Raw genomic sequence first — 27,738 nt, forward strand, 5'->3', positions numbered from 1 at the left:
GAGTGGATCTCTGCCAGGTGCTCATAACAATACCTGTGGCAGAGGAAGCCTAATTTAGTGTTATTATGATCACAGAAGAATAGATTATTAACCGTGGCAGAAAAGATTTGGAAAAGTTTATTAAAAAGGCTTTGGATTCACCTGAACCTGGAAACAAAAGTTATTATTTGAAGACAAAATTTTCAAAACAACCTATAGTCTGGGTGCACCCAACAAAGCACTTTCCAGAGACATCAGAAGCAACCAGAAAATAAAACAAGAAGCAAACAAGCAAACCACATCTCAGTACAAGACATGGCATGAAAAGCAATGTATTTGAAAAGTAAAGTCCACCAAAACTCCAAGTGCAGAAGAGGAAAAAACCTACAGAGGACATTGTCTAAGCTGGAGAGGGCTCTCTAGGTACATCAGCCCAATAGAGACAAATCTCTGGTTTCCCTTTGCCTAATGAAAACATATTTTTTGTCTTAGAACATCATAATTTGTTTAGGGCTTATTTATTTTCTGTTTTAAATTGGAAATGTGTATTCCAAACCTACATAATTCCAATAGCTCCAAATTTATTATCTTCTGGCTCTTATATGTCTGCCTGCAGTATAAATCTGTAAAAAGTAAATTAAATTAAGTGTATAAAATAAAAAGAAAATTAAAAATTAGACTGATATTAGGGTTTAAGGGGTATTTATTATTTTTTTTTTGCTACTTGTTTTTATAGTCAGTGCGATGATTCTTAACAAAACAGGCAATATCAGCAGAAAATGACTCAAGATAATAGTTTCTGTATTTGCATTAATTAGTGTTAACTTCATATAAGAGTATTAAAAAAAAAGTTTGAGCTCCACCTTGTGGTAGCATATTTTGAGAGCCACCCTCAACTCCATGGTTTTTTGTACAGGAAAAAAACAAATGTTTTAGGGAGCTAGGAAAGAAATTGCGTTTTTCAAAGGAAAGGATGAGAAAGCCTTGACAAATAGTTTCTGAATGTGCAGAAAAGAGCTATTTATTCAAAGAATTTTAATATCAGAAATATCAGTGTGTATACTGATGACTCTTGGACAGCAGCTTGCCAATAGACTATGTTTATATTAATTTGTACTAATTGTTAACATTAAAGCATTTTAATATGAGCCATAATAATCCAGGTTTCTAGCTTCTCTTTAAAAATCAGAAAACCTTGGAGCACTACATCTAAAATAATTTGCAGGAATCTGGGTATCTGTGGAAGATTTGTTCTAGGACTCCTGTGGATACCAGAAACTGTGGTCCCTTATATAAAATAAGGTAATTTGCATATGAACTATGCACATTCTCCCAGATAATTTAAATCTTCTCTTCTTATAATACCTAATATACTGTAAATGCTGTGTAAATAGTTGCTATACTATAGTGTTTAGTTAATAGTAAGAAAAAAGTCTGCATGTGGTCAGTATAGACACATTGTTAAAAAAAAAAATTATATTTGCAGTGGGTTGAATTTGTAGAAGGAGAATCTAAGGATGTGAAGGGCTGACTGCAGTTGGTGCTCCCTAAGATCCGACATGTGATCAACATTTCGTTATAGCCACACAACACAGCTTCACTTTTTCTGATACTCTCTTGACTATTGTTGGCATCTTAGTTTGTGATCTCAGTTAAAGCAATATGAAGCAAACTGGCTCTCATGTGATTAAAAAAGCCTAGCATGTGGAATAGAGAACTCTTCTGTTTTTTGTCATTTCTTGGCCTGGGTCATCATACTCATTCAATCATGCTGATTTTAATAAAATGTGATTTGTGGAATAGGTATGGATTATATTCTGAAACATTTTTAAAGTGATGTTTGTTTCTCTAAAATAAGCAAATTAGTGTTGATTTCCCAACTGTATGGTGAGTGGTAATTTAGATCCCTTTTTATGAGATCCCTTCCACTCCCCACAGGGTCTGAAGAAATCAAAGTCACTCACAGAAGTGCCTTCTTATCTCAACTCCCTAGTCTCAGTTAAGCTTCTCTGATAACCTTGTAAAGCAGCCCTCCCAGCAACTCTATCATACTGACATTATTTTACCTTTTGTAGTCATTGTCAGTACAGGTTTTAAAAAATTTACTCATGCATTTATTCAGTTTATATGTTTTTGTAATTATTTATTGTTTATATCCTCTCAATGCCAGATTCCAGAGGCCTGACGCTAATTACCCCACAATATTTTTTGAATGTATGGGTAGTGTTACCAACTTACCTGAAGACTGGTTGGCTGTCTAGATTCACACAGGTTATCTTCAGTGAGATCAGAAAGAGAGAATGAGGGAAATCATGGAAATCTAGCTGCTGTGAACAAGATCACTCACAGATGGCTTCCACAGCTCCACCTTGTATTCATCTTTCACCAATACAGCAGGTCACTCCTGAGCTCCAAGCCCATCAGGGCCAATAGAACACTGAGCTCCTAGCCCCCCAGGGCCAATGAGACACATAGATAAGAACCTATGTAGATGAAAATGAGCTGGCTAAGTGTAGACAACATCTACCTCCAAAAGATCTAAAGGTTTTCAAAGAGCATAGCCGTTCTATTAGCCAATTTTCTTTTTTAGTTGCAAATATTTTATTCCTGTTTTTGGTAGAAACAATATGGCACATGGAATAAAGCTGAGGAGAACTAACTTTTTGACTTAGTAAGTTTTTGAGTAGAAACTTCTCCTTTCCAGGATTTTAGCTGAAAATGAACTCTAGAACCCTGAACTCTAGAACCTTCTAAATTCTTGTTCAGGGTGTTTCCTCCTACTGCAACGGACATCATCTAATTTGTGCCTGCTTCCATTCCTTTCTATCTAAAAGAAGCACTGCTATATTCTGTCTTAATGGAAATCAGACGTTCAGAATTTTTCTTTACCTTTGAAGATTAGCCATCCAAAATAACTTTTAAGAATCTTCTGACAAATTGGTGAATATGTTTTCCTGTCTGAAGCAATTTATCATCTTTTAATTCTCTTCCAGTTTATCCTCATCACTCTCTTAAACTTAATGTGTTGACTGTTGCATGATGTCTTTGCTTACAAAGAAAGTTAATTCCGAAGATGGACTGTGGTCTCGCTTCTTCTGGACCTTTTTTTCCTCTGCAATATTCTCTCAGCAATGGCTTTGGTGGTGAGAAAGTAATTGATGAACTTGATCAATTATTCTCAGATGATTTATGGAGAGTGATGATTTTAGATTTTTACAGGGAACATGGATATTCTAATCTCCTTTTATGATGGTATTTTCCCCTTAAAACTTTTGGCAAAATTTCCAAAAGGTCAATCAGAACTCAGTGCTCAAATTACTCTGGACAAGCTGGACATATTTGAATGTCATGATCTACTTGACGTGACCAATTATTAATGTGCTATTTTCTGAATTATTTTAATTCCATTCAAATTTAGTTCATTGCTTTTGCTTCATATATAATGCAAAGTGAGTGATCCACAAGGAATTTGACTACTCTTACGAATGATAGATAAGATGCCATGGTGCACCCCAGGCTTTTTGTTTGAATCACAATAGTAACCTGAAAAACATGGTGTTTATGAACAGCACACACACAAAAAAAAAAGAAAGAAAGAAAGAAAAAGAAAAAGCAGAAACTCTCTGTTTTGTCTAAAGACATAATTTTGGAACTGCTATTTTTATTACCAATCAGAACATAAATGTAGCCTGGCACAGTGACCCATGCCTGTAATCCTAGCAGCTGAGACAGGAGGATCACAGTTCAAAGCCAGCCTCAGCAACAGCGAGGTGCTAAGCAACTCAGTGAAACCCTGTCTCTAAATAAAATACAAAATAGGGCTTGGGATGTGGCTCAGAGGTTGAGTGTCCCTGAGTTCAATCCCTAGTACCCAAATAAATAAATAAATAAAACTATGGCCAAATTTTTCATAAGTCAAATAACATAAGAAAAAAAATGTTAATTTCCCAAATGGCACTTTGGATTGGCTATTGAATGTGAATAGTACTTATCTGACAAAGTATGTGAGATCTGGCTTCCAAAAAAAATGATATCATTTTTCTTAAACTTTCTTAAAAATTGAACAAGTTTCCAAAAGGAGCTTATTATGCAGGTATAAAAATATATGGTATCATGAGAGAAATTGAATGAATTCTAAGGATACTTGCTACAAAATAGGAAATATATTTTAAAGTAATAGAAAGTAATATAATTATATCAGTAAGTTGCCAAAACTGCCTTAAAAATGTGAAGATACTGATTTAGAATTCTGTACCCATAATTCATCATTTTTCACAAAATATTCTTTAAAGGAAACAAGATTTAAAGTTAGTATTTAATCTTGAAATAATCAATGATCAATCTAACCATGCAACAGAAAAAATTTAACAACTTAAACTGTAGTAATATTAAGAAACACTTTATAGACATTTTAAAATGTCCTAAATCACTTTGATGTCATTGGGAAATATTAAATGAAAATGTAAGAAAAAATAGTCATATATTATGATGCAAACTATTTTCTTGAATCTGTATGTGATTATAATATTAACATTATATTAAATATTAAATGAAAATATATGCTAAAACTAGGTATATGTTATGATGTAAACTATTTAATTGAATCTGTATGTATTTATAAGTCTGAAAAACAAATACACCATAGTTTGGCTATTGTGAATTGTGCTGTTATAAACACATGTATGTACATAACACTATACTACTACTACTACTACGGTGACTTTAATTCTTTGGAATAAATACTAAGGAATGGTATAGGGGTGTCAAATGGTGGTTCCATGCCTCGTCTTTTCAGGAAACTCCATGCTAATTTCCATAGTGGCTGTTCTAATTTACAATCCCACCAACAGTATGAAAGTGTTCCTGCTGCAGTCTGGCTGGGCACAAATCACGAGCCACTGAAGCAGAAACAAACTTTATTTCTGAACTCCACCAGCACACTCCACACACGCTCCCCGGGAATGCTCCCGCGAACCACGCACGCGGTGTTCTCTCGGGACACACTACACCAACAGGAAATCCCTCCTCCCGAATTCCCTCTTACCGCACTTCCCCAACCAATGGGAACTCTCCGGGAGTCCCGAGAGAGCTCCAAAGTAGCAGACCTAGGCAGAGAGCAGGGGTCTAATCTCCAATTGAATGCACATCTTAACATAATCATTATCATCTCAATGGCTTGCTGGGGTCACCTTTCAACCAAAAATGCCATGCATCATTCCTACTTGGCTATGGCTCTCAGCAGTTCCTTTTTCTCCACATCCTCACCAGCATTTATTATTGTTTGTATTCTTGAATATGTAGACAATTGAGTTTTATTCATCCATTAAGAATGAGATTATGTCCTTTGCAGAAAAATTAATGGAATGTGAGAATATTATGTTGAGCAAAATAAGCCAAACTTAGGAATTCGATGGTGATATGTTTTCTCTCATATGTAGGAGATAGACAATAAGAGAAAAGAAAGGTGTGGGGGAGGGGCATATCCTGGAAATCCAAGGGAGATCAATAAAGTAGAGAAAAGGGACCACAGGGAGGAAAGGAGGGAGGGAAAGGGGAAATATTGGGAAATGATATTGACCAAATTCTACTGTTATATTGTGTGCATGCATAAATATATAATGATTCCCATCATTATGTATAATTATAATGGGTCAGTAAAAAATATGGGAAAGCTGGGGAAATGCTACATCGTGTACAGCTGGAGAGATGAAGTGTTGGGCTGCAAATGTGTACAATGAATCAAAATGCATTCTGCTGTCATATATACCTAATTAAAATAAATTAATTAATTAATAGAAAAATAAAATATGGAGAAAAAATACCCCAAAATATTAATTAATGTTATTCTGGGTGGTGGAATTGCAAAGTTGTCTTTTGCATTTTTATTCTATTAAAAATTTCCACATTTTTGTAATAAATATGTATCATCATTATAAATTTTTAAATAGCCGTGAGTATTTGTATGAGAACTTTCTAGTGGTGTCTATGAAGGAGGCATGTATTAATATAATATCTAAGTTCCCAGAAGAGGTCAAGTATTTCCTGGGTACATATTTTATTATTATTATTATTCATATCATAGAGTCATCAGACCAGTCCTGGAAAAGGTAGGTGGATAAAGCTAAGTAGCCAAGGTGATCCATTCTAAAAAAATCTTACTATGACTATTCTCTTTTTCTCTCTCTCTTTCTTGTTGTGTGTGTGTGTGTGTGTGTGTGTGTGTGTTTAAGATATGATTAAGTCTCAAAGTCTCTTCCAAAAATTCAAGTGCACATAGGCACTGAGAGCAAAAAACACCTGCCAGTCTCATTCTTAAGTCTCTAATTTTTTTAAAATCCTTGCTTATTTATTCTTTTTTTTATATATTTCTGACCTTGAGACTTGTAGGGATCCAGCAGGATAAGAAAACATAGTTCAGGTTAAAGTTTTGTTACTATAAACCTCTGGTTATCTCTTAACCATGTTCTTCTCAGAAGCTAAAGGAAATAATTCAAAGTATGTGTTAAGTATTGTTTTTTGCATATTTTTGTCAGAATGTTTTTTTATTTCTCTGAGAAAGAATAAAACGTGCAGTCTAAATTTTTGTCTTTTTCTCTGCCTTCTAAAATTTTCCATATGGCTTTGATCATAAAAAAGCAATACAGAAATAAGCCACGACAATCCAATCAATCTAGTGTAAGGTTGTTTCTGACCAGCCATAGACAGTTTTAGATATAACATTCAAAGTTTCAGATCCTTTTCAATGCAGTAATGTGAAAATATTTTGAAAAGCTCTCTGGAGATGGGGAAGGTTAAAATTTCTAAATTTTAAAACAGGAGGGTATTTAGTATTATAATAATTCAAATGATTATCTTCATGGGAAGATTTAAACTTGTCTATCATGTCTGAATGTTTATAACATTAACATTTGTTCTGAAAGTACACGGCCTTTAGGAGATAGATGCTATTAGAGACGGTTTGTCATCTCTCATGATCCTCATGAAGCAGATCAAGAGCAAGGGGTGGCACCCACATTCTAAATTTGGCAACACAGCAAATCAATTTTCTGATCTTATTACCACACATTGCAAAAATGATCCAAGTAGAAATCAACACTAGTTTTATTTACTCATCTGCATTATAACCTAATGAGATAATAAACTCAGTCTATTGATAAATAATTTATTTATTATATTATAGTAACATTTTTGTGCAGATAACAGAAGTTTTTGTTTCAGAATGCAACTGCTGTAAGTTAAATTGATTCAATTTAATTAACAAGCATTTACTCAGTGCCTACCTGTGCACAGCACTATACCAGGCATATAAAAGAGTTAAAAGATACAACCCCTGTTCATAGCTTACAATCTACATAGGAAAGATGATTCCTGCAGACAAGAAATAATAAATAACACACCAATTATATCCAGTAACACACATTACTGTATCACACCCATTTTTAAACTCAATTTGTTAGGAAAACTGTGAGGGAAACTGAGCTGGAGAAAAAGTGGCAGTGCAGGGGAAAAACAAAAGCATAATTTGGAAGACGGTGGAAATCCTTCTTGCTCAGGGAGGATTGACCATGCCTTAACCTATAAGCAAGACCTTGATAATCCATCAGAATAGAACAGGGAATCACCACTGCCCTGTGCTTGTTCTTTGGGCCTTCACACAGCACATTCTTCTTAAGCAGTAAGGTGTAGAGTAGTTCTGGGCCCCCAGGATAGCTCTGGAAATTACTGGCCACCAGCAGCTATAGCTGTTTTAAAGAGAGAGAATGAGATAAATGTAAAAGTTAAACAAAAATTTTGCTTTCAATGTCCTTAATGATTCTGAATGAGGTAACCTGAAATCTGTATCTGCAAAATGTGTTTCACTTTGCTATAATACTTAGCACTTTTATATTCAAAATAGTTCTATATTTCTTATTTTACAAAGCCTTCACAGGTTCTAAAGACAGGAGAATGAACATTTACTTTTTGGGGTAATATTTATTAATTACTGCTTACATAATGAATATTGAAATCTATTCCTTTCAAATTTTTCAGATAAAAGGGTTTCACATTATCCATGAACATTTAGAAGTATTCAGTGAACAGCTGTGCAGATTATTGGAAAATATCAGATAAATACATGCTATAGCATCTTACCATGATTTTAAACAATGAAGGTAATAATAAGCTTTAACTAAAATCAGATCTTATATGTCAGAATTTTCCACTCACCATTTTAAAAGCTAGGTTGATAATGTTAAATTATACAAAAGCCCTGTTCATGTTTCTCCTTGGTCATCTTCTGCAAAGACTTAGATAGTGCTAATCAATTTCCACCAAGGTAGACTCTATCCCAACAGGTAAGCACTATGGATCCTGCCTCTCCAAAACAAGATATTTAAGAATTTTCCCCCCAGGGTGAGAATATGTAAAAACCTACAAGGAAGGAGAGAACTGAAACAATTCAGAAATTTTAGAAACTAACAAGCAGATAAATGAATAATATGTGACTTATCAGTTCAAACATCCTGAAATCCTAAGCCAGCAGAGGGAACAGATGAAAAGCAACATCAATTTCAGTCAAATCTCCAAAGGACATAGGAATTCGCAGCTATGGTAATTCTGGAAGCGAAGAATCAATACAAAGAAAAGACTTTAGCTGTCTGAGAAGCTGTTGGGAGTCCCCGTCTACTGCTCCACTTGGCACAAATGGGTAACTAACTGCCCCCTCTTTATCCTGGCTGAAAACTGGGAGAAAGAATAAAACAGACTGGGCTAGAAGACTACAAAGAGTAACACAGTAGAGACAGGGGACTATGTAAACACTCTTCCATTCTCAGGTGCTATGATTTTGCTAGGCAAATCTTTACCCTCCAGGCAGAAGTTTGGAAGTGACTTTTCTGTCCCAGAGAGGAAAAACTTAAAGACACTGGCAGCAGTTCATCAAAGAGCCCAGATACAGCCCTGCAGTGAAGACCTGTCCTCAAACCCCACCCACAAGCTTAGAGAGTGCAAACCCTGCTTAGCATCCTGAGTGTCAAGGACCACAGACCATCTGAGAAAAAGCTCTAAAGGAGACCAAGAAAAGACAAATCAACTTAGAGAAAACAAAGACCATGAAAGGCAAAGAAACTTTACAATTTTTGATATTCTCATGAAGAGAAAACCAGGCAATGATGCCATTAAACAAGAAAAAGATGCTGCTTAAAACAATTACAGATCAAAAACAACTTGCAGAAATTAAAGTTATGATAACAAAAGTGAAGAAGCAATGAAATACTGAAAATTAAAGTTAAGGAAATATTCAGGAGTAAAGCAAAGAGATGAAGAGAGGATAAGAAAGAAAAGTAAGAGAATGGAAGAACTGGTCCAAGAGGCCCAATGTCCAAAAGATACAAATTCCAAAAAGAGAGAACACAGAAAATGAATGGGAAAAAAAAAATCAACAAACAACTCCAGAAAATTCTATGTAACTAAAGAGTCTGAGTTTCCAGAGTGAAAAGGCTTACTGAGAAGTACACAAGGAATAAAAATGTATCAATGTAAGATATACCATTATGACCTTCAAAACACTGGAGATGAAAAGAGCTTATGACTTTCCACATAGGTAAAGCAGACTATCAAAAATACAAGTCACTCAAGAAAGATTAAGATTCAAAATGGCTTTAGACATCCCAATAGTAATTCTGAGATCTAGAAGGCAATAGAAAGGTCTGAAGGAATATTATTCTAAAGGAAAAATATTTTTAATCTAATGATATGGGTATTTTCTGTACCCAAACTATCAATCAAATGGGAGGGTAAAAGACAGTTTCAGACATGCAAGGTCTCAGAAAAACTGCTTCTCACACTCCCTTACTTGCCCAACACATGTGAACAAACCAAAATAAGGGGAATTGGGGGGAAAACGGAAGCAAGGATGTTCAAAAAAGATAGAGGACTAGAGTTCCTTCCAGGTGGACAATAAAGGGAAATCTCAGGGTGATAGCTATACAGCAGATAGAAAAAGGAACCACTTGAGATTTGAGAAATTCAGAAGATTCTGGAAAAGATTTTTTCAAAGAAATGAAATGGACAAAAAACCTAATGTCTAATATGTCTGAATATATTTAGAACATAATTTCATAAATAAAAGATTTAGAGATTGAATCGCTGATAAATACATAGAAAAATAATAAAGTGTTTAAAAAGAGATAATTGTGAGTCCTGACAAAATTAATAAACATGCACAAATAGCCAGAGTTTACTACATAGCTCAGCCAAGGAACATGTACATGTTTGTATGAAAGTACATTGTCCCAACCAAAATAATAATATAACTAAATGGGCATAATATAGAGAGAGGTTGAGTGTGAAAGGAGCCAAATCCTTATCTCTAGCATAGTTAGTAGTTTTAATTGATAATAAAACTAAGAAATCAAAAAATCACAATGTGCAATTTGGAGACAAATACCTAAAGAACCAACCAAGAGTTGAAAGTGTTTGTCTTTGGGTACTGGGTGTGGGGAGCAGGGAAGAGGACACAACAGTCTAAGAGAGTGAGAAGAGATGCTATTTTTCATAATAAACTTTGTAGAACTATGTAGCTCTAAACTATGTGCACATACAGAACTTCTAAAAAAAATAAAATGTTTTATAAAAAGACTAGTCTAATAATTGTAAGTCACTCTAATCATTCAATTCAGTATCTAAGGATTGACCTTATTCTTCTGCTTGCTGGATAGAAAAATAATTTTTTTTCCAAAAAGATCAACATAAAATAAGACAATAAAATTATGTATTGAAAGTAGGTTGTTTGAGGCCACCTGGCATCCTCTTCCCTTTTCTTAAGCAGATGTATCCTCCCCAATGCATTCCATGTGCTTCAGTGAAAATGACCAAGCCCCATTCCAAGGGCAGGTCCTGATGGGCTTCAGCAACTCTCTGTGCATCTGAAAAATGACCAAGCCCCATTCCAAGGGCAGGTCCTGATGGGCTTCAGCAACTCTCTGTGCATCTGAGAATTCTTAGGTCCTTTCTATAAAATGGCCTAGTATTTGCGCAAAACCTATACATTTACCCAGTATTTGCATCTAACCAACATTTCTAGATTACTCACAGTGCCTAATTCAATGTAAAAGCTGTGGGAATAGTTGTAATACTGTATTGTTTAGGGAATGATGACAGGAAATAATGACCTGTCTTGTACATAATGTTGCATTCAGAGTTGGATACACACGACCCTTTTGGGGTCAAGCTTATAGGAGGAGATACTGGGAAATTTCTGGGAAAGAAGTTCCTTTTCTCTTCCAAGGGACCTACTTGGAAATCCCATTCTCAGTTCCTTTGAAAACTGCAGTCCAAGGACAGGGCCTTCAAAGTGACTGCATCCATTCCTGCTGTCATGGAGGTCAACTAATGTGAAAGAAGCCCAGTGTTGGGAGATTCACAGAGAAATGGGCTCAATCCTAATCACATTCCAAACGTGGGATTAAAAGTAGCCTGAAGAGTGGCCTGCGGAGGGGCAGAGCTGCCAACCACGCCTGCAAGGTAGGCGGGCCTGCGACCCACCGGCAGAACAGGTGCAGCGGCCTGCTGAGAGGCAGAGCTGCCCCCTCCCCCCCCACGCCTGCAAGGTAGGCAGAACTGTGACCACCGACGGAAAAGGCCCAGTGGCCCGAGGAGGGGCAGAGCTGCCAACCACGCCTGCAAGGTAGGCGGGCCTGCGACCCACCTGCAGAACAGGCCCAGCGGCCTGCTGAGGGGAAGAGCCGCCCCCTCCCCCACGCCTGCAAGGTAGGCGGACCTGCGACCCACCGGCAGAACAGGCCCAGCGGCCTGCAGAGGGGCAGTGCCGCTGCCCACGCCTGCAAAGTAGGCAGAAATGCGACCACCGACAGAACAAGCCTAGCGGCCCGCAGAGGGGCAGAGCCGCCGCCCGCGCCTGCAAGGTAGGCGGACCTGCTACTGACTGGAAGAAGAGGCCCAGCAGCCTGCCGGCATGATAGGCACATTGCCCCAATTGGAGGAGGGGCAGAGCCGCCGCCCGCGCCTGCGAGGGAGACTTTGCAACTATACAAGAGCAATATAAATATATAGGGGGAAAATTCAATAGCACAACAGTTTCACCAAGCAGAAAGAAACGCGAACAGTATGAAGAGACAAGGAAAGAAAGGACCGCAAGCAATGCAGGTCAGCTCAACGTTAGAAGAGGTAATATCTGCAGCAGATGGAATGTCAGATAAAGAATTCAGGATATACATGCTTCAGATGATCTGGAGTCTCAAGGAAGACATCAGACAGCAAAATCAGACAATGAAAGATCACTTCAACAATGAATTACATAAACAAATCCAAGAAGCAAAAGATCAACTATACAGGGAGATAGAGGTTATAAAAAACAAACAAACAGAAATCCTAGAAATGCAGGCAGCAATAAATCAACTTAAAAACTCAATTGAGAATACTACCAGCAGAGTAGAACACTTAGAAGATAGAACATCAGACAATGAAGATAAAGTATTTCAACTTGAAAAGAACATAGACAGCTCAGCAAGACTGTTAAGAAACCATGAGCAGAACATCCAAGAAATATGGGATAACATAAAGAGACCAAATTTAAGAGTCATTGGGATACAGGAAGGGATAGAGTTTCAAACCAAAGGAATGAGCAATCTATTCAATGAAATGATACGAGAAAACTTCCCAGACTTGAAGAATGAGACAGAATCCCAAATCCTAGAAGCCTACAGGACGCCGAATGTGCAAAATCATAAGAGAGTCACACCTAGACACATTATAATGAAGATGCCCAACATACAGAATAAGGAGAGAATTTTAAAAGCTACAAGAGAAAGGAAGCAGATTACATTTAGGGGTAAGCCAATCAGGATAACAGCTGATCTTTCAACACAGACTCTGAAAGCTAGAAGATCCTGGAATAACATATTTCAAACACTGAAAGAAAATGGGTTCCAACCAAGAATTGTGTATCCAGCGAAATTAAGCTTGAGGATGGAAGATGAAATTAAAACCTTCCACGATAAACAAAAGTTAAAAGAATTTGCAGCTAGAAAACCATCTCTTCAAAACATCCTCGGCAAAACATTACAGGAAGAGGAAATGGAAAATAATAATGAAAACCAACAGTGGGAGGTAGGACAGTAAAGGGGGGAAAAATAATCAAAGAGGAAAACAAACCATGTTTAGTAACATAAATAAACAAATATGGCTGGAAGAACAACCCATATCTCAATAATAACCCTAAATGTTAATGGCTTAAACTCACCAATTAAGAGACACAGGCTAGTAGAATGGATCACAAAACAAGACCCAACAATATGCTGCCTACAGGAGACACATTTGATAGGAAAAGACATACATAGGCTGAAGGTGAAAGGTTGGGAAAAATCATATCACACATATGGACTTCAGAAACAAGCAGGAGTGTCCATACTCATATCAAATAAAATAGATTTCAAGCCAAAGTTAATCAAAAGGGATAAAGAGGGACACTACATACTGCTCAAGGGAACCATACACCAACAAGACATAACAATCATAAATATATATGCCCCAAACAATGGTGCAGCTATGTTCATCAAACAAACTCTTCTCAAGTTCAAGAGTCTAATAGACCACCATACAATAATCATGGGAGACTTCAACACACCTCTCTCACCACTGGACAGATCTTCCAAACAAAAGTTGAATAAGGAAACTATAGAACTCAATAACACAATTAATAACCTAGACTTAATTGACATATATAGAATATACCACCCAACATCAAGCAGTTACACTTTTTTTCTCAGCAGCACATGGGTCCTTCTCAAAAATAGATTATATATTATGTCACAGGGCAACTCTTAGACAATATAAAGGAGTAGAGATAATACCATGCATCTTATCTGATCATAATGGAATGAAACTGAAAATCAACGATAAAAGAAGGAAGGAAAAATCATGCATCACTTGGAGAATGAACAATAGGTTAGTGAATGATCAATGGGTTATAGAAGACATCAAGGAGGAAATTAAAAATTCTTAGAGATAAATGAAAACACAGACACAACATATCGGAATCTATGGGACATATTGAAAGCAGTTCTAAGAGGAAAATTCATTGCTTGGAGTTCATTCCTTAAAAAAAGGAAAAACCAACAAATAAATGATCTCATACTTCATCTCAAAATCCTAGAAAAAGAAGAGCAAAACAACAGCAAAAGAAGTAGAAGGCAAGAAATAATTAAAATCAGAGCTGAAATTAATGAAATCGAAACAAAAGAAACAATTGAAAAAATTGACAAAACTAAAAGTTGGTTCTTTGAAAAAATAAATAAAATCGACAGACCCTTAGCCATGCTAACGAAGAGAAGAAGAGAGAGAACTCAAATTACTAGCATATGGGATGAAGAAGGCAATATCACAACAGACACTTCAGAAACACAGAAGATAATTAGAAATTATTTTGAATCCTTATACGCCAATAAATTAGAAGATAGTGAAGGCATCGATAAATTTCTTGTCATATGATCTGCCCAGATTGAGTCAGGAGGATATAGACAACCTAAACAGACCAATATCAATTGAGGAAATAGAAGAAACCATCAAAAGACTACCAACTAAGAAAAGTCCAGGACCGGATGGGTATACAGCAGAGTTTTACAAAACCTTTAAAGAAGAACTAATACCAATACTTTTCAAGCTACTTCAGGAAATAGAAAAAGAGGGAGAACTTCCAAATTCATTCTACGAGGCCAACATCACCCTGATTCCTAAACCAGACAAAGACACTTCAAAGAAAGAAAACTACAGACCGATATCTCTAATGAACCTAGATGCAAAAATCCTCAATAAAATTCTGGTGAATCGGATACAAAAACATATCAAAAAAATTGTGCACCATGATCAAGTAGGATTCATCCCTGGGATGCAAGGCTGGTTCAATATACGGAAATCAATAAATGTTATTCACCACATCAATAGACTTAAAAATAAGAACCATGTGATCATCTCAATAGATGTGGAAAAAACATTCGACAAAGTACAGCATCCCTTTATGTTCAAAACTCTAGAAAAACTAGGGATAACAGGAACATACCTCAATATTGTAAAAGCAATCTATGCTAAGCCTCAGTCTAGCATCATTCTGAATGGAGAAAAACTGAAGGCATTCCCTCTAAAATCTGGAACAAGACAGGAATGCCCTCTCTCACCACTTCTGTTCAACATAGTTCTCGAAATATTGGCCAGAGCAATTAGACAGACGAAAGAAATTAAAGGCACAAAAATAGGAAAAGAAGAACTTAAATTATCACTATTTGCAGTGACATGATTCTATACCTAGCAGACCCAAAAGGGTCTACAAAAAAACTATTAGAGCTAATAAATGAATTCAGCAAAGTGGCAGGCTATAAAATCAACATGCATAAATCAAAGGCATTCCTGTATATCAGCAACAAATCCTCTGAAATGGAAATGAGGACAACCACTCCATTCACAATATCCTCAAAAAAAATAAAATACTTGGGAATCAACCTAAGAAAAGAGGTGAAAGACTTATACAATGAAAACTACAGAACCCTAAAGAGAGAAATAGAAGAAGATCTTAGAAGATGGAAAAATATAAAAATATACCCTGTTCATGGATAGGCAGAACTAACATCATCAAAATGGCAATATTACCAAAAGTTCTCTATAGGTTTAATGCAATGCCAATCAAAATCCCAACGGCATTTCTTGTAGAAATAGAGAAAGCAATCATGAAATTCATATGGAAAAATAAAAGACCCAGAATAGCAAAAACAATGCTAAGCAGGAAATGTGAATCAGGTGGTATAGCGATACCAGACTTCAAACTATACTACAGAGCAATAGTAACAAAAACAGCATGGTACTGGTACCAAAACAGGCGGGTGGACCAATGGTACAGAACAGAGGACACAGAAACCAATCCACAAAACTACAACTATCTTATATTTGATAAAGGGGCTAAAAGCATGCAATGGAGGAAGGATAGTATCTTCAACAAATGGTGCTGGGAAAACTGGAAATCCATATGCAACAAAATGAAACTGAATCCCTTTCTCTCGCCATGCACAAAATTTAATTCAAAATGGATCAAGGAGCTTGATATCAAATCAGAGACACGCCGTCTGATAGAAGAAAAAGTTGGCTACAATCTACATACTGTGGGGTCGGGCTCCAAATTCCTCAATAGGACACCCATAGCACAAAAGTTAATAACTAGAATCAACAAATGGGACTTACTCAAACTAAAAAGTTTTTTCTCAGCAAAAGAAACAATAAGAGAGGTAAATAGGGAGCCTACATCCTGGGAACAAATCTTTACTCCTCACACTTCAGATAGAGCCCTAATATCTAGAATATACAAAGAACTCAAAAAATTAGACAATAAGATAACAAATAACCCAATCAACAAATGGGCCAAGGACCTGAACAGACACTTCTCAGAGGGGGACATACAATCAATCAACAAGTACATGAAAAAATGCTCACCATCTCTAGCTGTCAGAGAAATGCAAATCAAAACCACCCTAAGATACCATCTCACTCCAGTAAGATTGGCAGCCATTATGAAGTCAAACAACAAGTGCTGGCGAGGATGTGGGGAAAAGGGTACACTTGTACATTGCTCTGGGACTGCAAATTGGTGCAGCCAATTTGGAAAGCAGTATGGAGATTTCTTGGAAAGCTGGGAATGGAACCACCATTTGACCCAGCTATTCCCCTTCTAGGTCTATTCCCTAAAGACCTAAAAAGAGCATGCTACAGGGACACTGCTACATCGATGTTCATAGCAGCACAATTCACAATAGCAAGACTGTGGAACCAAGCTAGATGCCCTTCAATAGATAAATGGATAAAAAAATGTGGCATTTATACACAATGGAGTATTACTCTGCATTAAAAAATGACAAAATCATAGAATTTGCAGGGAAATGGATGGCATTAGAGCAGATTATGCTAAGTGAAGCTAGCCAATCCCTAAAAAACAAATGCCAAATGTCTTGATATAAGGAGAGTAACTAAGAACAGAGTAGGGATGAAGAGCATGAGAAGAAGATTAACATTAAACAGGGATGAGAGGTGGGAGGGAAAGGGAGAGAGAAGGGAAATTGCATGGAAATGGAAGGAGACCCTCAGGGTTATACAAAATTTCATACAAGAGGAAGTGAGGGGAAAATAATACAAGGGGGAGAAATGAATGACAGTAGAGGGGGTAGAGATAGAAGAGGGGAGGGGAGGGGAGGGGGGATAGTAGAGGATAGGAAAGGCAGCAGAATACAACAGACACTAGTATGGCAATATGTAAATCAATGGATGTGTAACTGATGTGATTCTGCAATTTGTATACGGGGTAAAAATGGGAGTTCATAACCCACTTGAATCAAAGTGTGAAATATGATATATCAAGAACTATGTAATGTTTTGAACAACCAACAATAAAAAATTTAAAAAACAAAATCAAAAAAAAAAAAAGTAGCCTGAAGCCATTCATTCCTCTCCCCTGCTCATTTGTGTGGACTAAAATGTCTCTTTTCTAAATGCAACTAATTGACTTGAGTTTCTTTGAATTATTTACATGGGGGAAAAGTTCTAATAATACAGAATTTTAAAATTAGAAATGAAGGAAAAGTTGAAAAAGACTTTCACTGCATTTATTAGGTGTCCCCCTTTCCATGAGAGACTCATGGTACATCACAAATATTTGCAAATAGGAATCTGCTTTATTCCAACATAGTCAACCCTCAGTATCTGCAGGGGATTCGTTCCAGACACCCCCCACATATACAAAAATGGAAGGATGCTCAAATCCTTTGTATGTAGTATTTGCATATAACCTACATACACCCTGCCTATACTTCAAATCATCTATAGGTTACTTAGCATATCTAATGCCAAGTAAATGCTATGGGAATAATTGTAATGCTGTATTGTTTAGGGAACTCACAAGGAAAAAGTCTGTATATGTTCAATACAGACATAATTTTTTCCCAAGTAGTTTCAACAGACAATTGGTTGAATCTGGAGATGTGGAAGCCTCTCTGTATTTTTAAAATTAAGGAAGGCTTTAAAAGAACATTTAAAGGACTATAAGAGCTATCTGGATATCAATGGTGGTTAGCTCAAAGTAGGATCTTTTGGAGATTTTCCCAAAGTGTCTTTCTATATATAAAAATAGTTAAAATGAACACGAGATATATTTACTCTTTATATATAACTAGAGGGTTGTTTTCATCATATGTCACTCGTAGGTCACTTTTTATTTTATCACTACTGGTAAATTTATATTCCTGAATTTTTCCCACTATTAAAAAACAAACCAAATCCTGGGATGTGATGCATGAGAACAGCTAGAGATGGAAGGTGAGGATGTGGAACAACTGGCTCAGGGCAATATGCCATTCACCATTGAATGCCTCATTTGGAGTAAAAACAAAATGTAAGACTGTCAGTTAAGACAAAATCGCCAGCAAGAACCCATCTCCAACCTGCACGTGCGGCTGCCATCTTCTTGTTTCGCATTTTGTTTTCCAAAGCTTGCTGCACAATACAAAAAAGGAAAGAAGAAAATTACATTTCCTGGTGTTTCTTACTCCTTGATATAAATGAAGACAATATTTTTAATGAAATAAATTGTATCTTACCAGTTTCATCTTCTTTTTTAGTTCCAGATTTGCTGCCTTCTGGCCCTTGGCAGTGGCATTGAGATAATAGATGGTCAAACTAAATTATGAGAAAACAATAAAATTGATGGCCTTTTTAGTTCCTCAAGATGCTTCTTCAATTTTTATTAACTAAATCATAGAATGTCAGCGCTGGAGTGAACATGAAGATATTTGCTACTAGAAATCTTTTATTTTGTGGATAAAAATTGAGGTCCAGAGAGGTAAAGATGTGCACTCAGATTTACACAGTGACTAGGCTGAAGCTGGAAATTTGGGCCCAAAAGCTCCTAATCCACCAGCCAGAACCCTATTCACTATTCCACACTGCCTAATATTAGCCTCTTCCTGGAAATGTATTAAAATCAGTTTACAATAAAATTAAAAACTGTTTAAATTGATAGTAATGATGTCTAAAAAAAATAGAAAATCTACTGAAGCTTAGGGAATATGTCAAATAAAAAGTAAAATGACATCCTGCCTTAAATTCCCTCCTTTGGCCTTTACAACTAAGAGAGAATATCACCCTCAGAGGCATAGTTAATTAACATGGATTTTTTTTTCCACAGAATGAATTATTTTCATTTCTTTCTCCCTCAAAAAGAAAACATTTTATAAAGGAGTGATTCTGGATTTCAAATGACATTTATATTTCTAGAAAGAGCAAATTTCAACCCAACAATTCTGCAAAAATAAATATGCTCATCTTCTCTTAAAACAAAATGAACAAACAACAAAGAAAAAAATGCAGTTAAAAAAAAAAGCTGATATTGCTCTTTGTTGCAAAGAACTGGATATTGAACACATTTCCTCTGCTCATGAACATGCCAGATAATATCCTTTATGAGCCATCTGGTGCTAGCAGCACAATTATTGATATAGTTTAGTTGGGGTTTGTTTATTTCTTATATGATTAACTGGAATTTGACTGAAATTACACACATGAAAGCATCTGAGACAATATCTGGCATGAAATAGGTGCTCAATAAATTGTGTGTGTGTGTGTGTGTGTGTGTGTGTGTGTGTGTGTGAGAGAGAGAGAGAGAGAGAGAGAGAGAGAGAGAGAGAGAGAGACTTAGAACTAAGTTACTGGATTTGAAGGGTGAACTTGAAAATTTCACATATCATTTCCAATTCAGAATTATATATTTATCCATCATTTTTTTCCTGCCTCTGAATGCACATTATGAGTATTCCTAACAAATCACTTCCTGTGCTCCAAGGGAATGACACTGCCCAGAGAAAAGCAACCTGAACTCTGCTCAGATACCCAAACACCATCCAAGTGGATTTAATATGGTCCACTGGGGAAATTTAAAAAGACTGTAACATTCTCTAATTAAAGGTAATAAAAAGCCAAGACAATTGCACAAGGCTTATAAAATAAAGAGACCTCAGGACCTGAAAAAATAAAATCAGTAATAAACTGAAATTTGGGTTTTAAATCAGAACCTCAGAGCTAAAATCAGTGTTTCTGAACATCTTTTTGACTCTCATACATGGGCAGTTTTCATCTGGGCTGTCTGTATCAAGGGTGGGTAAACTAAGGCCTCCAGGTCAAATCTGGCTCCCAGACTGTTTTCTATGGCAATGAACTAACTAACGAATGGTTTGTACATCTTAAGTATTTATACAAGTATTTCTATAAGGTCCTCAATTTTGCCTTGTTCAAAATAGCTGCTATTTGGCCCTTTAAAAGACACATATGCTGCATCTAAACCATGCCTAAAGTGTGCTTCCCTACCTTCTGACAGTTCCAGGGATCCCATGCTCTCCTTGGTGGAGTGAATGAGTGAAGTGGAGGGATTAAAAAGTAGGAGTGAGAAGACATGAGCTTTAAGTTCACTTACTAGTCACTTGATTTGGGGATCTTCCAAATATGGAAATATTTGGAAATATATCTGATAATATGATGAATGAAACCAAAGTCTTAAGTTATTGTGGAAATTCAATGAGTCATCTATGGTTAGTGTCTAGAACAGCAGCAGCATTAATTATCTTTCCATCTCTTAAGACAGTTTTATTAGATCTTCAGATATTGCATTCAAATGATGTTGCTCCTTTGCTTAAAAACAAATCTGTCTCTCAATAAATTAAGAACACTGCAACAAAATCTAACTTTTCTGGTGTGTGTGTTGTGTAAGATTTTATTTATATCAATAAAGGACCTTGACTATCAAAGGCCACAGGATACTTTTTAATGTGCTCTCAGAAGCCACTATATCATGAAAATGTAGAGAAAGAAAATCACTCCAAGGGCCATCTGGTGAAAGATACTGCATTCAGCAGGTCATTTTCTAACAAATCTGTGCCAGAGATTTACTATCACATTCTTAATACCACCTCATGATCAAGGTTCTGTAATATATAAGAGTAATCTGCTTTACTGTTTAATTATCCTTATGGGTTATTAGCTTTCCCTCATAAAAGGCATCATCATGTAATGTAAAGGCATGAGTATAGGATTTACTATAAAAGGGTCTAGTACCATGTTGATCTTTCTCATTTATTCCTGGGTCAGTTTAACTTACACACTGAAGGTGACCCCTGCCGTCACAACCTACCCAGGATGGTGATAACAGGTTCAGCATCCCAGCTTATTTATTTCACATCAGTGTGAGTGTTCTGCCTCAGATATCTCATTTCACCTTTATCTTAAAAAAGAAAAACCCCAAAAATCCAATCCAAGTGTCCTGGAGATGGGGAACGCTTGACCTCCTTGGCTGAAAGCACAGGCAGTTCCAGACTTTCTCTTTCTGGAGGGCAGGGTTTTGAAAGGAAGGGCGCTTTTTTTTTTTGGCTCTTCCATAGCAAGCCCATATTTTTACTTGGATTATATAAGTTTATCTCCTGTGGCCAAGAGTCAGCAGTCAATGAAAGCTACATGGAAATGAAAGTCTCCTACCAAGTTCCCTTTTGGAAATCACTTTTGACTTTAAAGGGGTAGAGGAAAAAGATGTTTCTAAGACCTTTCTCTGATTGTGCTATTATGGACACAGTTTTTAACAGCCCTCTAATAACAAGGACAGGGCGATTTTTAAGACCCCTTGAGCCATTAGCCCTAAAATACAGCCTGTAGGGCCCTCAAGGGGAATATCGACTTAGAGGCTGATCATTTCTGTATATTCACAACCATCTGCTTTATGGAACAAGAGGCGGGGGCTGTGTTGCAGGGGGAAGCTCAATGTGCTGATTAGATTTAGCATTTAGCATTTATGTTTCCCTTGCTTTAGCTGTTTACTGATAATTATTTTTGTTACTTGGGAACAAATCTTATAATCCTGGGGAGGCAAAGACAGATGCAGATGGCTGTGAATTACATCCAACAGGATCAGAATATGGCTCATGAATTTCGGCTTCCACCAACATGTTTTCAGAGCTGAATTTGGTTAGGTTAGCGCAAACCCTTGGGAAAGGGAAGAAGCTGAAAATGGCTGAAACTGAAAAGGAGTCGGGAAACAAATTACAAAGGCTCTTTCTCTGAGAAGGGGAAGCACATACCCCATCACTAGAACAACAGCAATGACCAGTCCAGGGTTGGAAAGCTGTCTCAAAATCTTTGCCATCCAGCTTGGGAAATCATTCTCCAGGGTCTCACCAATGACTTCGAACATCCTGTTTTTGCCACTAGGAGGAAAGAAAGAAAGACGTTTGTGTGAAACAATTGAAGAAATTATGGTTACAGCAAGAAAACTAGAAATATTTCTCAAATATCACCTAGATTTCAGGTTAGGAATCCGATGTTTAGCTCTAGCTCACAAATACTTCAACCTCATCTTGCCAACATGTTAAAAAAGTTACAAGAAATGTTATCCCAACACACACAGACACACACACACACACACACACACACACACACAGAGTCACAGCAGTTAGGAAATTAGCCACAACATGGAAAGAAAAAAATTTAACACTGACAGATTTTGATTGAAATATATTTTGTATGCAGCTCCTAAGTCTGCTCTTCTGCTTGCTGTTCTTGCTAAAGAAGACTCTCTTTGAGCTGAGTGCAGAGAGCACTTAATTTTTAATTAGCTTTGAAAATGAGCACAAGTAATAGTTTAGTGGAATAAAACCACAAATAATCCAATATCTCTTTCCATGCAGTAGCTTCCACCTCATTTACCACCAGACCGCCTTCATCAGAAATGCTAACAGGTAACCCCACTGAAAGTGGCTCCCTTTTCTTCTCAGGGTTTCCTTTGCTGGACAGCCCCTCAAGAATACCAGCTAAGACATATGTAGTTGACAGGAAAATCAGCTGCTATCAACTAGCACAATGAAATCAGGGAGTTTTAACAATATAGAATATTTAAAAGTGCAATAGAATATTAATAATGTCAGGTTAGTTTTTTCTATATATTCATATTGATCCTATAATAAAAACTTTCACTCCTCAAAAAGTATTTTTTTGTATTTCAACAAATTGTATGGATCCTCAGATTAAAGGCTGGTGTAACATTTCAATATGTTTTGTCTTCTTTTTGTTTTCTACTCTAAACATTTTCAACTACTCAATATACACAACCCCCAGTCCCAAATCAGATATTATTTTCTCTGAATTCAACAAATATTGTCATTCAACAAAGTGACTCCAAGTATTTTGTCAGGAGTCATTGGACTATTAAGCGGTTTTTTTTTTTTTTTTGCTTCACATATCATAGATAAGTCACATAAAGTCTAATTGCAAATGAGTGAGACATAATAGCAGTGTCACAGCATAATGTTACTGTTAAAGATCTACATAAACCTGTACATACACTAGTAGGACCTCAGTTATCTTAAGAATTTTTCATAAAAGGAAAACATGAATATAAAATGCCAGAATGTTGAGTCATTATTTCAGGTCTTTGGGTTATGGAACTTGTTTGTTTCAATGTTAAAATGTTTCTACAATTTCCAGGTTCTCTAGGATAAATATATGTCATTACTTTTACAGTAAGATTGAAATACATTTAAAAAGTTGCCAAAACATAAGTGAGGAGGCATGTGATAACCTAAAGGATGACAAATTGTTCAGAATTATTGACACAGCTGTGTGGGGGAAGTGTTGGAAAACAAGATGGAACAATTTGAGGAATTGTCTTGAACATCAAAGAAATCATTTCTAAGCTGGCCAACAACTTAAGGGAAATCTACTCAGTCTATTGAAACAATTTTCTACAAAAATCACCTTCTGTGGTTAGGTCTTACAAAATCAGAATATGCCAGAATATCTCATCAAATTGCTTTGAGGAATGGAAAGAGGAAGATAGCCCTGAAAACTCATCTGTACCGGACAGCAGCTGTTTATCAGGGTAACCACTACATTAGCCTGCCTCACAGTCATGTCTGCCACCTTGTTGCCCACCCAGGAGCTAGATGGGCTCAAGCAGCTTTCACTAAGCAGGGGAGGCAGACACTCCCAACTCAGAGTTCCTAAGGACAGCAAGCCTTGAGGAACACAACAAACCTGTCAAACTGGTAGAGCAAAGAAGCAAAGTAAACTTCTTTTTTTTTTCTCCAAAAGAAGGAAACCAACAGGCAAATAAGCTAAGCAATATAGACATACCCCTTTCCCAGTCCTCTTATGAAAATATTTAATTTTTCTTGACCTCAACATAGTGCTATTTACCAAGCAATTTACCTAAATGTGCTAATCAAGAAAGTCTTGGTCAAAGTCAGATACCCTGCTTCACTGTAAATTCCACACACCCACACTCCTCAACCCCCATCCCCCACACCCTGGCAAAAATCAGAGTAACTCAAGTGTTTGACATAAGGAAAGCTAGAGAGATCAAAGCTTACAGGCTAACATTTTGCAATTGCGCTCTGACTCAATGGTATTTTAAATCTGAATAGACCTGTGTAACCAGCAGTTTTGTTTACATCCTTGGTTTCCTTTATGAAACACTAAGGTCCTTTGTTATATGTTTTACTGAGAAAGATCAACTGCCAATTAAAAACACGTAGCCTTAAAATTTACCCTGATATTAAGTTGTGCAGGTAATTTGCGATTAACTGAAGACTCTGAATATCATTTCTTGAACTTTGTACTCTGAGATTTATTAAGATAAATGTCTCCTTTAAGACTGTAATTTCATATATAGTCTCCAGATGTCACTCTCTGCATTATTTATTTCAGCCCACTTGGAAACACACACACACACACACAGAGAGAGAGAGAGAGAGAGAGAGAGAGAGAGAGAGAGAGAGAGAGAATGGGGCTTGTGGACATCAGTTTCCTGAGTTTAACAGAACACCCACTAGTTTTGATATATTCTTTGGCTTAACATTTTCTTTCTTTTCCAGTAAAGCAATAACTCAGTGTATTATCAGAGTGAAAAATATCTCATTGTACAAAATCTGTGGATGATGAGCATTTTGACTTTAATAAAATAATGTGGGTCTGACAGCATGGAGGGAAATTAAAGTGGCCTTTACAGCATTGTGCTTGTCACTCGTGTTTTTATATTCTCATTTCCTTCCCTTCAAATGCATGCTGGTCAGTAACTCCACATGTAGAAATTCTTGGAGGGACCTGTGGTAGATTCATTTCTAAGAACACTTAAAGAATAAAATCCTATCCTCTAGATCCCAGGAACTTTGCTTTCCAATATATGTCAGAACAATAACTTGGCTCTAGAGGACTGTAGAAAGTATAGCTTTAACTTGGATCAAAGAATCTTCTTGACTCTTGACTGATGACTTACTAATCCTTTTTGCTTACATGTTGAATTCTGAATCATAAATTGTGTGACCCTCATTAACAGTCACTATTGTTGTTCACTGATTCCACCTCTTATATAACATGTGGGCAACCTCCATGCCCCATCCTGGTGTGGGTTGATCCACATGAGAGGAAGCAATGGTGGACTATGTCTGGATATGGTGGTCAAGCATCAGCAAATCTCACATTCAGACTAATCAAACCTTTTCTTAGCTATCCCCTAATATGGAAACAGCTCAGGTACATAGTTTATAATTTACCAGGCAGAGCCTACAGTAACAAAAATAATTTCCCCCTTTATGATTCCTGAATGAGAAAATAAATAGACTTGCCTAAGTCTTTCCAGGTCCCATAATGATGGTGAATATCTAAAGGATATCATTTCTACCAACACAAAATGCCATTGTTTGGGGGGAAAAAAACCTAATTTATAAAATGTGTGACCATTCCCCTTTCTACCCTTGGAAGAATACTATGTCCAAGTCAAATTTCAAAGACCAGAGACCTGAAGGGACCACAATCAAAAGATGGTGGGAGAGATACGATCATGTACAGGACCGGCATGGTGGACAGGAAGAGGATGAGCAAAAGCATGCCCAGGTAGAAATTATTTGATCTGGAAGCTTTGAAAACCCTGGCTTCAGGAACATTGCAGCACATCACGGCCCAGCACTGGAAGTACATAGATGTGTGGAGTCGAAGGATATTGATGCCCGGGAGGCTGGGAGCGAAGAAGGAGCCCATCCTAGAAAGAAAACAGAGCACTGCTTAATTTGGATTCTCCACTCCATAATAAAGTCACACAGCACCTGCTTCTTTTACATCATGCCTCTTTTTATAGGCAAACAATGTACTATCATATTCATCCACACAAAATCTTCTTATAATAAATCAGACTCATCTATTTCCATCTTCTACACACAGTTTGCCACTTCCCCCATCACTGAAGGTATTGTGTATACAATTCTTTCATGGAAATTATGCTATAAACTGCCTATATCTGTTATCATTGATGAATGTAAACTATAAGAGTAAAACATGTATTACAATTGTTTTATTTCTTCTAATTTTAAATAAACTTGATTTCCCCTAATATTCATATCATTAATATATATAAAATATAACTTTTTACAATTGTCCCCTAAAATAACTTATGATATTCAGATAAATTGTAGATTTGTAATTAGCCATGTTTACATGCACCGGTAGCTAACTTTTGCTTAGTGAAAGTGAAAAAAATTAAAATGATTATTTTTCCTTTTTCTGATACCATTTTCTCTTTCTAGCTGTTCTGGTGTTTTAGAGTTGATGAAAAGATGTATTTATATTAAATATTATACTATATTTTCTTGATGATTTATATCTTGATTTATGTGTTTTGGAGATGAAAATTCCACACATCCATTTAAATTTAATTTACCTGCTAACTTTCTTACTGTAGTTTGCTCTAGAAATCCATTGCTTTGTGCATCTGACTTTTAAAAAGTATGGTAAAATACCATTTTAAAAAAGAAACTAGTGAAAGTGAGGTTACTTTTACTTGACAGCTTAGTTGATTGTTTCAACAAAAATATTTCAATTTTCTTTGATGAGAAAATCTATTAACCCAATAAAGTAATATGAATAACAATTTATTAGACCAAAATTAAAAGAAGATACATGTGTACTTGTTTTATACATGTAAGTGGAGCCCTATTTTTTAAACTGTCCCAACTATAATAAAGTCTTCAGCATTTCTGGTTAGGTTTAACATTTTATACTCCCTGAATGCATGGAGTAGTTGTTTAACCAATGTAATATAAATCTGGTATATTATAGACATTTTTCAATTAAGTGAAAAAAAAATAGCTTCTGATATAATTGAACATATGTCAACCCAAAGTTAACTCATTCCTTGAAAAGTGGCTTCTTGCCACAATCTGGATTATCTTGTTGGTAAGATTCCAGATAACAAATCTCAATGATATTTGTCGTAGCAAATGAACCAAATATGTGGGAAGTTATTTTTTTCACAGATGGATAGAATTTAAAATAACCCAATGTACCTTTGTTGTAAAACATCAAGAGAGAAGTTAAAACAAAACAACAAAAGATCAAGTTAGTGATAGTCCTAGCGAATGGGTCAGAACTGCAAAGTTCTAGGCTATATCCATACATGCTGAGAACTGTGATACAATAAAGGATGGAGAATTGTGCTCACCTCATTCTGAAAGTCAGATTTGATCATGTGGCTTGTGCTGACCAACAAAATAAGAATAGAAATGAGATGCTCCCTGCCGAGTGAAAACTTTAACAGCCCTATATGGGATTTGTTCTCTTCTTTCCCTGCTACTGTGACTAGCAATGATCCAGATGGATCTTATTCCATCCATCCATGTCTCTAAGGTGAAGGAGAGGTGTAAG

At 36.4% G+C, this 27,738-nt stretch overlaps 1 protein-coding gene across 1 annotated transcript in view; it reads right to left on the reverse strand.

The window, feature by feature from the left end:
• Positions 1-7,313: 7,313 nt before the first annotated feature.
• Positions 7,314-27,738, reverse strand: part of Tmc1 (transmembrane channel like 1) — a 186,377-nt gene continuing 165,952 nt past the window's right edge. The window contains exons 16-20 of the mRNA XM_071600427.1: positions 25,841-26,080; positions 22,128-22,253; positions 18,609-18,687; positions 18,453-18,504; positions 7,314-7,721 (exon numbers count right to left, since the gene is read on the reverse strand). Coding sequence (XP_071456528.1) covers positions 7,699-7,721; positions 18,453-18,504; positions 18,609-18,687; positions 22,128-22,253; positions 25,841-26,080 — 520 coding nt within the window. The 3' untranslated portion in view covers positions 7,314-7,698. The remainder of the gene's footprint in view (positions 7,722-18,452; positions 18,505-18,608; positions 18,688-22,127; positions 22,254-25,840; positions 26,081-27,738) is intronic.

The sequence above is a fragment of the Marmota flaviventris genome, chromosome 13 (genome assembly GCF_047511675.1).
Source record: "Marmota flaviventris isolate mMarFla1 chromosome 13, mMarFla1.hap1, whole genome shotgun sequence".
NCBI classification, from domain to species: Eukaryota; Metazoa; Chordata; class Mammalia; order Rodentia; family Sciuridae; genus Marmota; species Marmota flaviventris.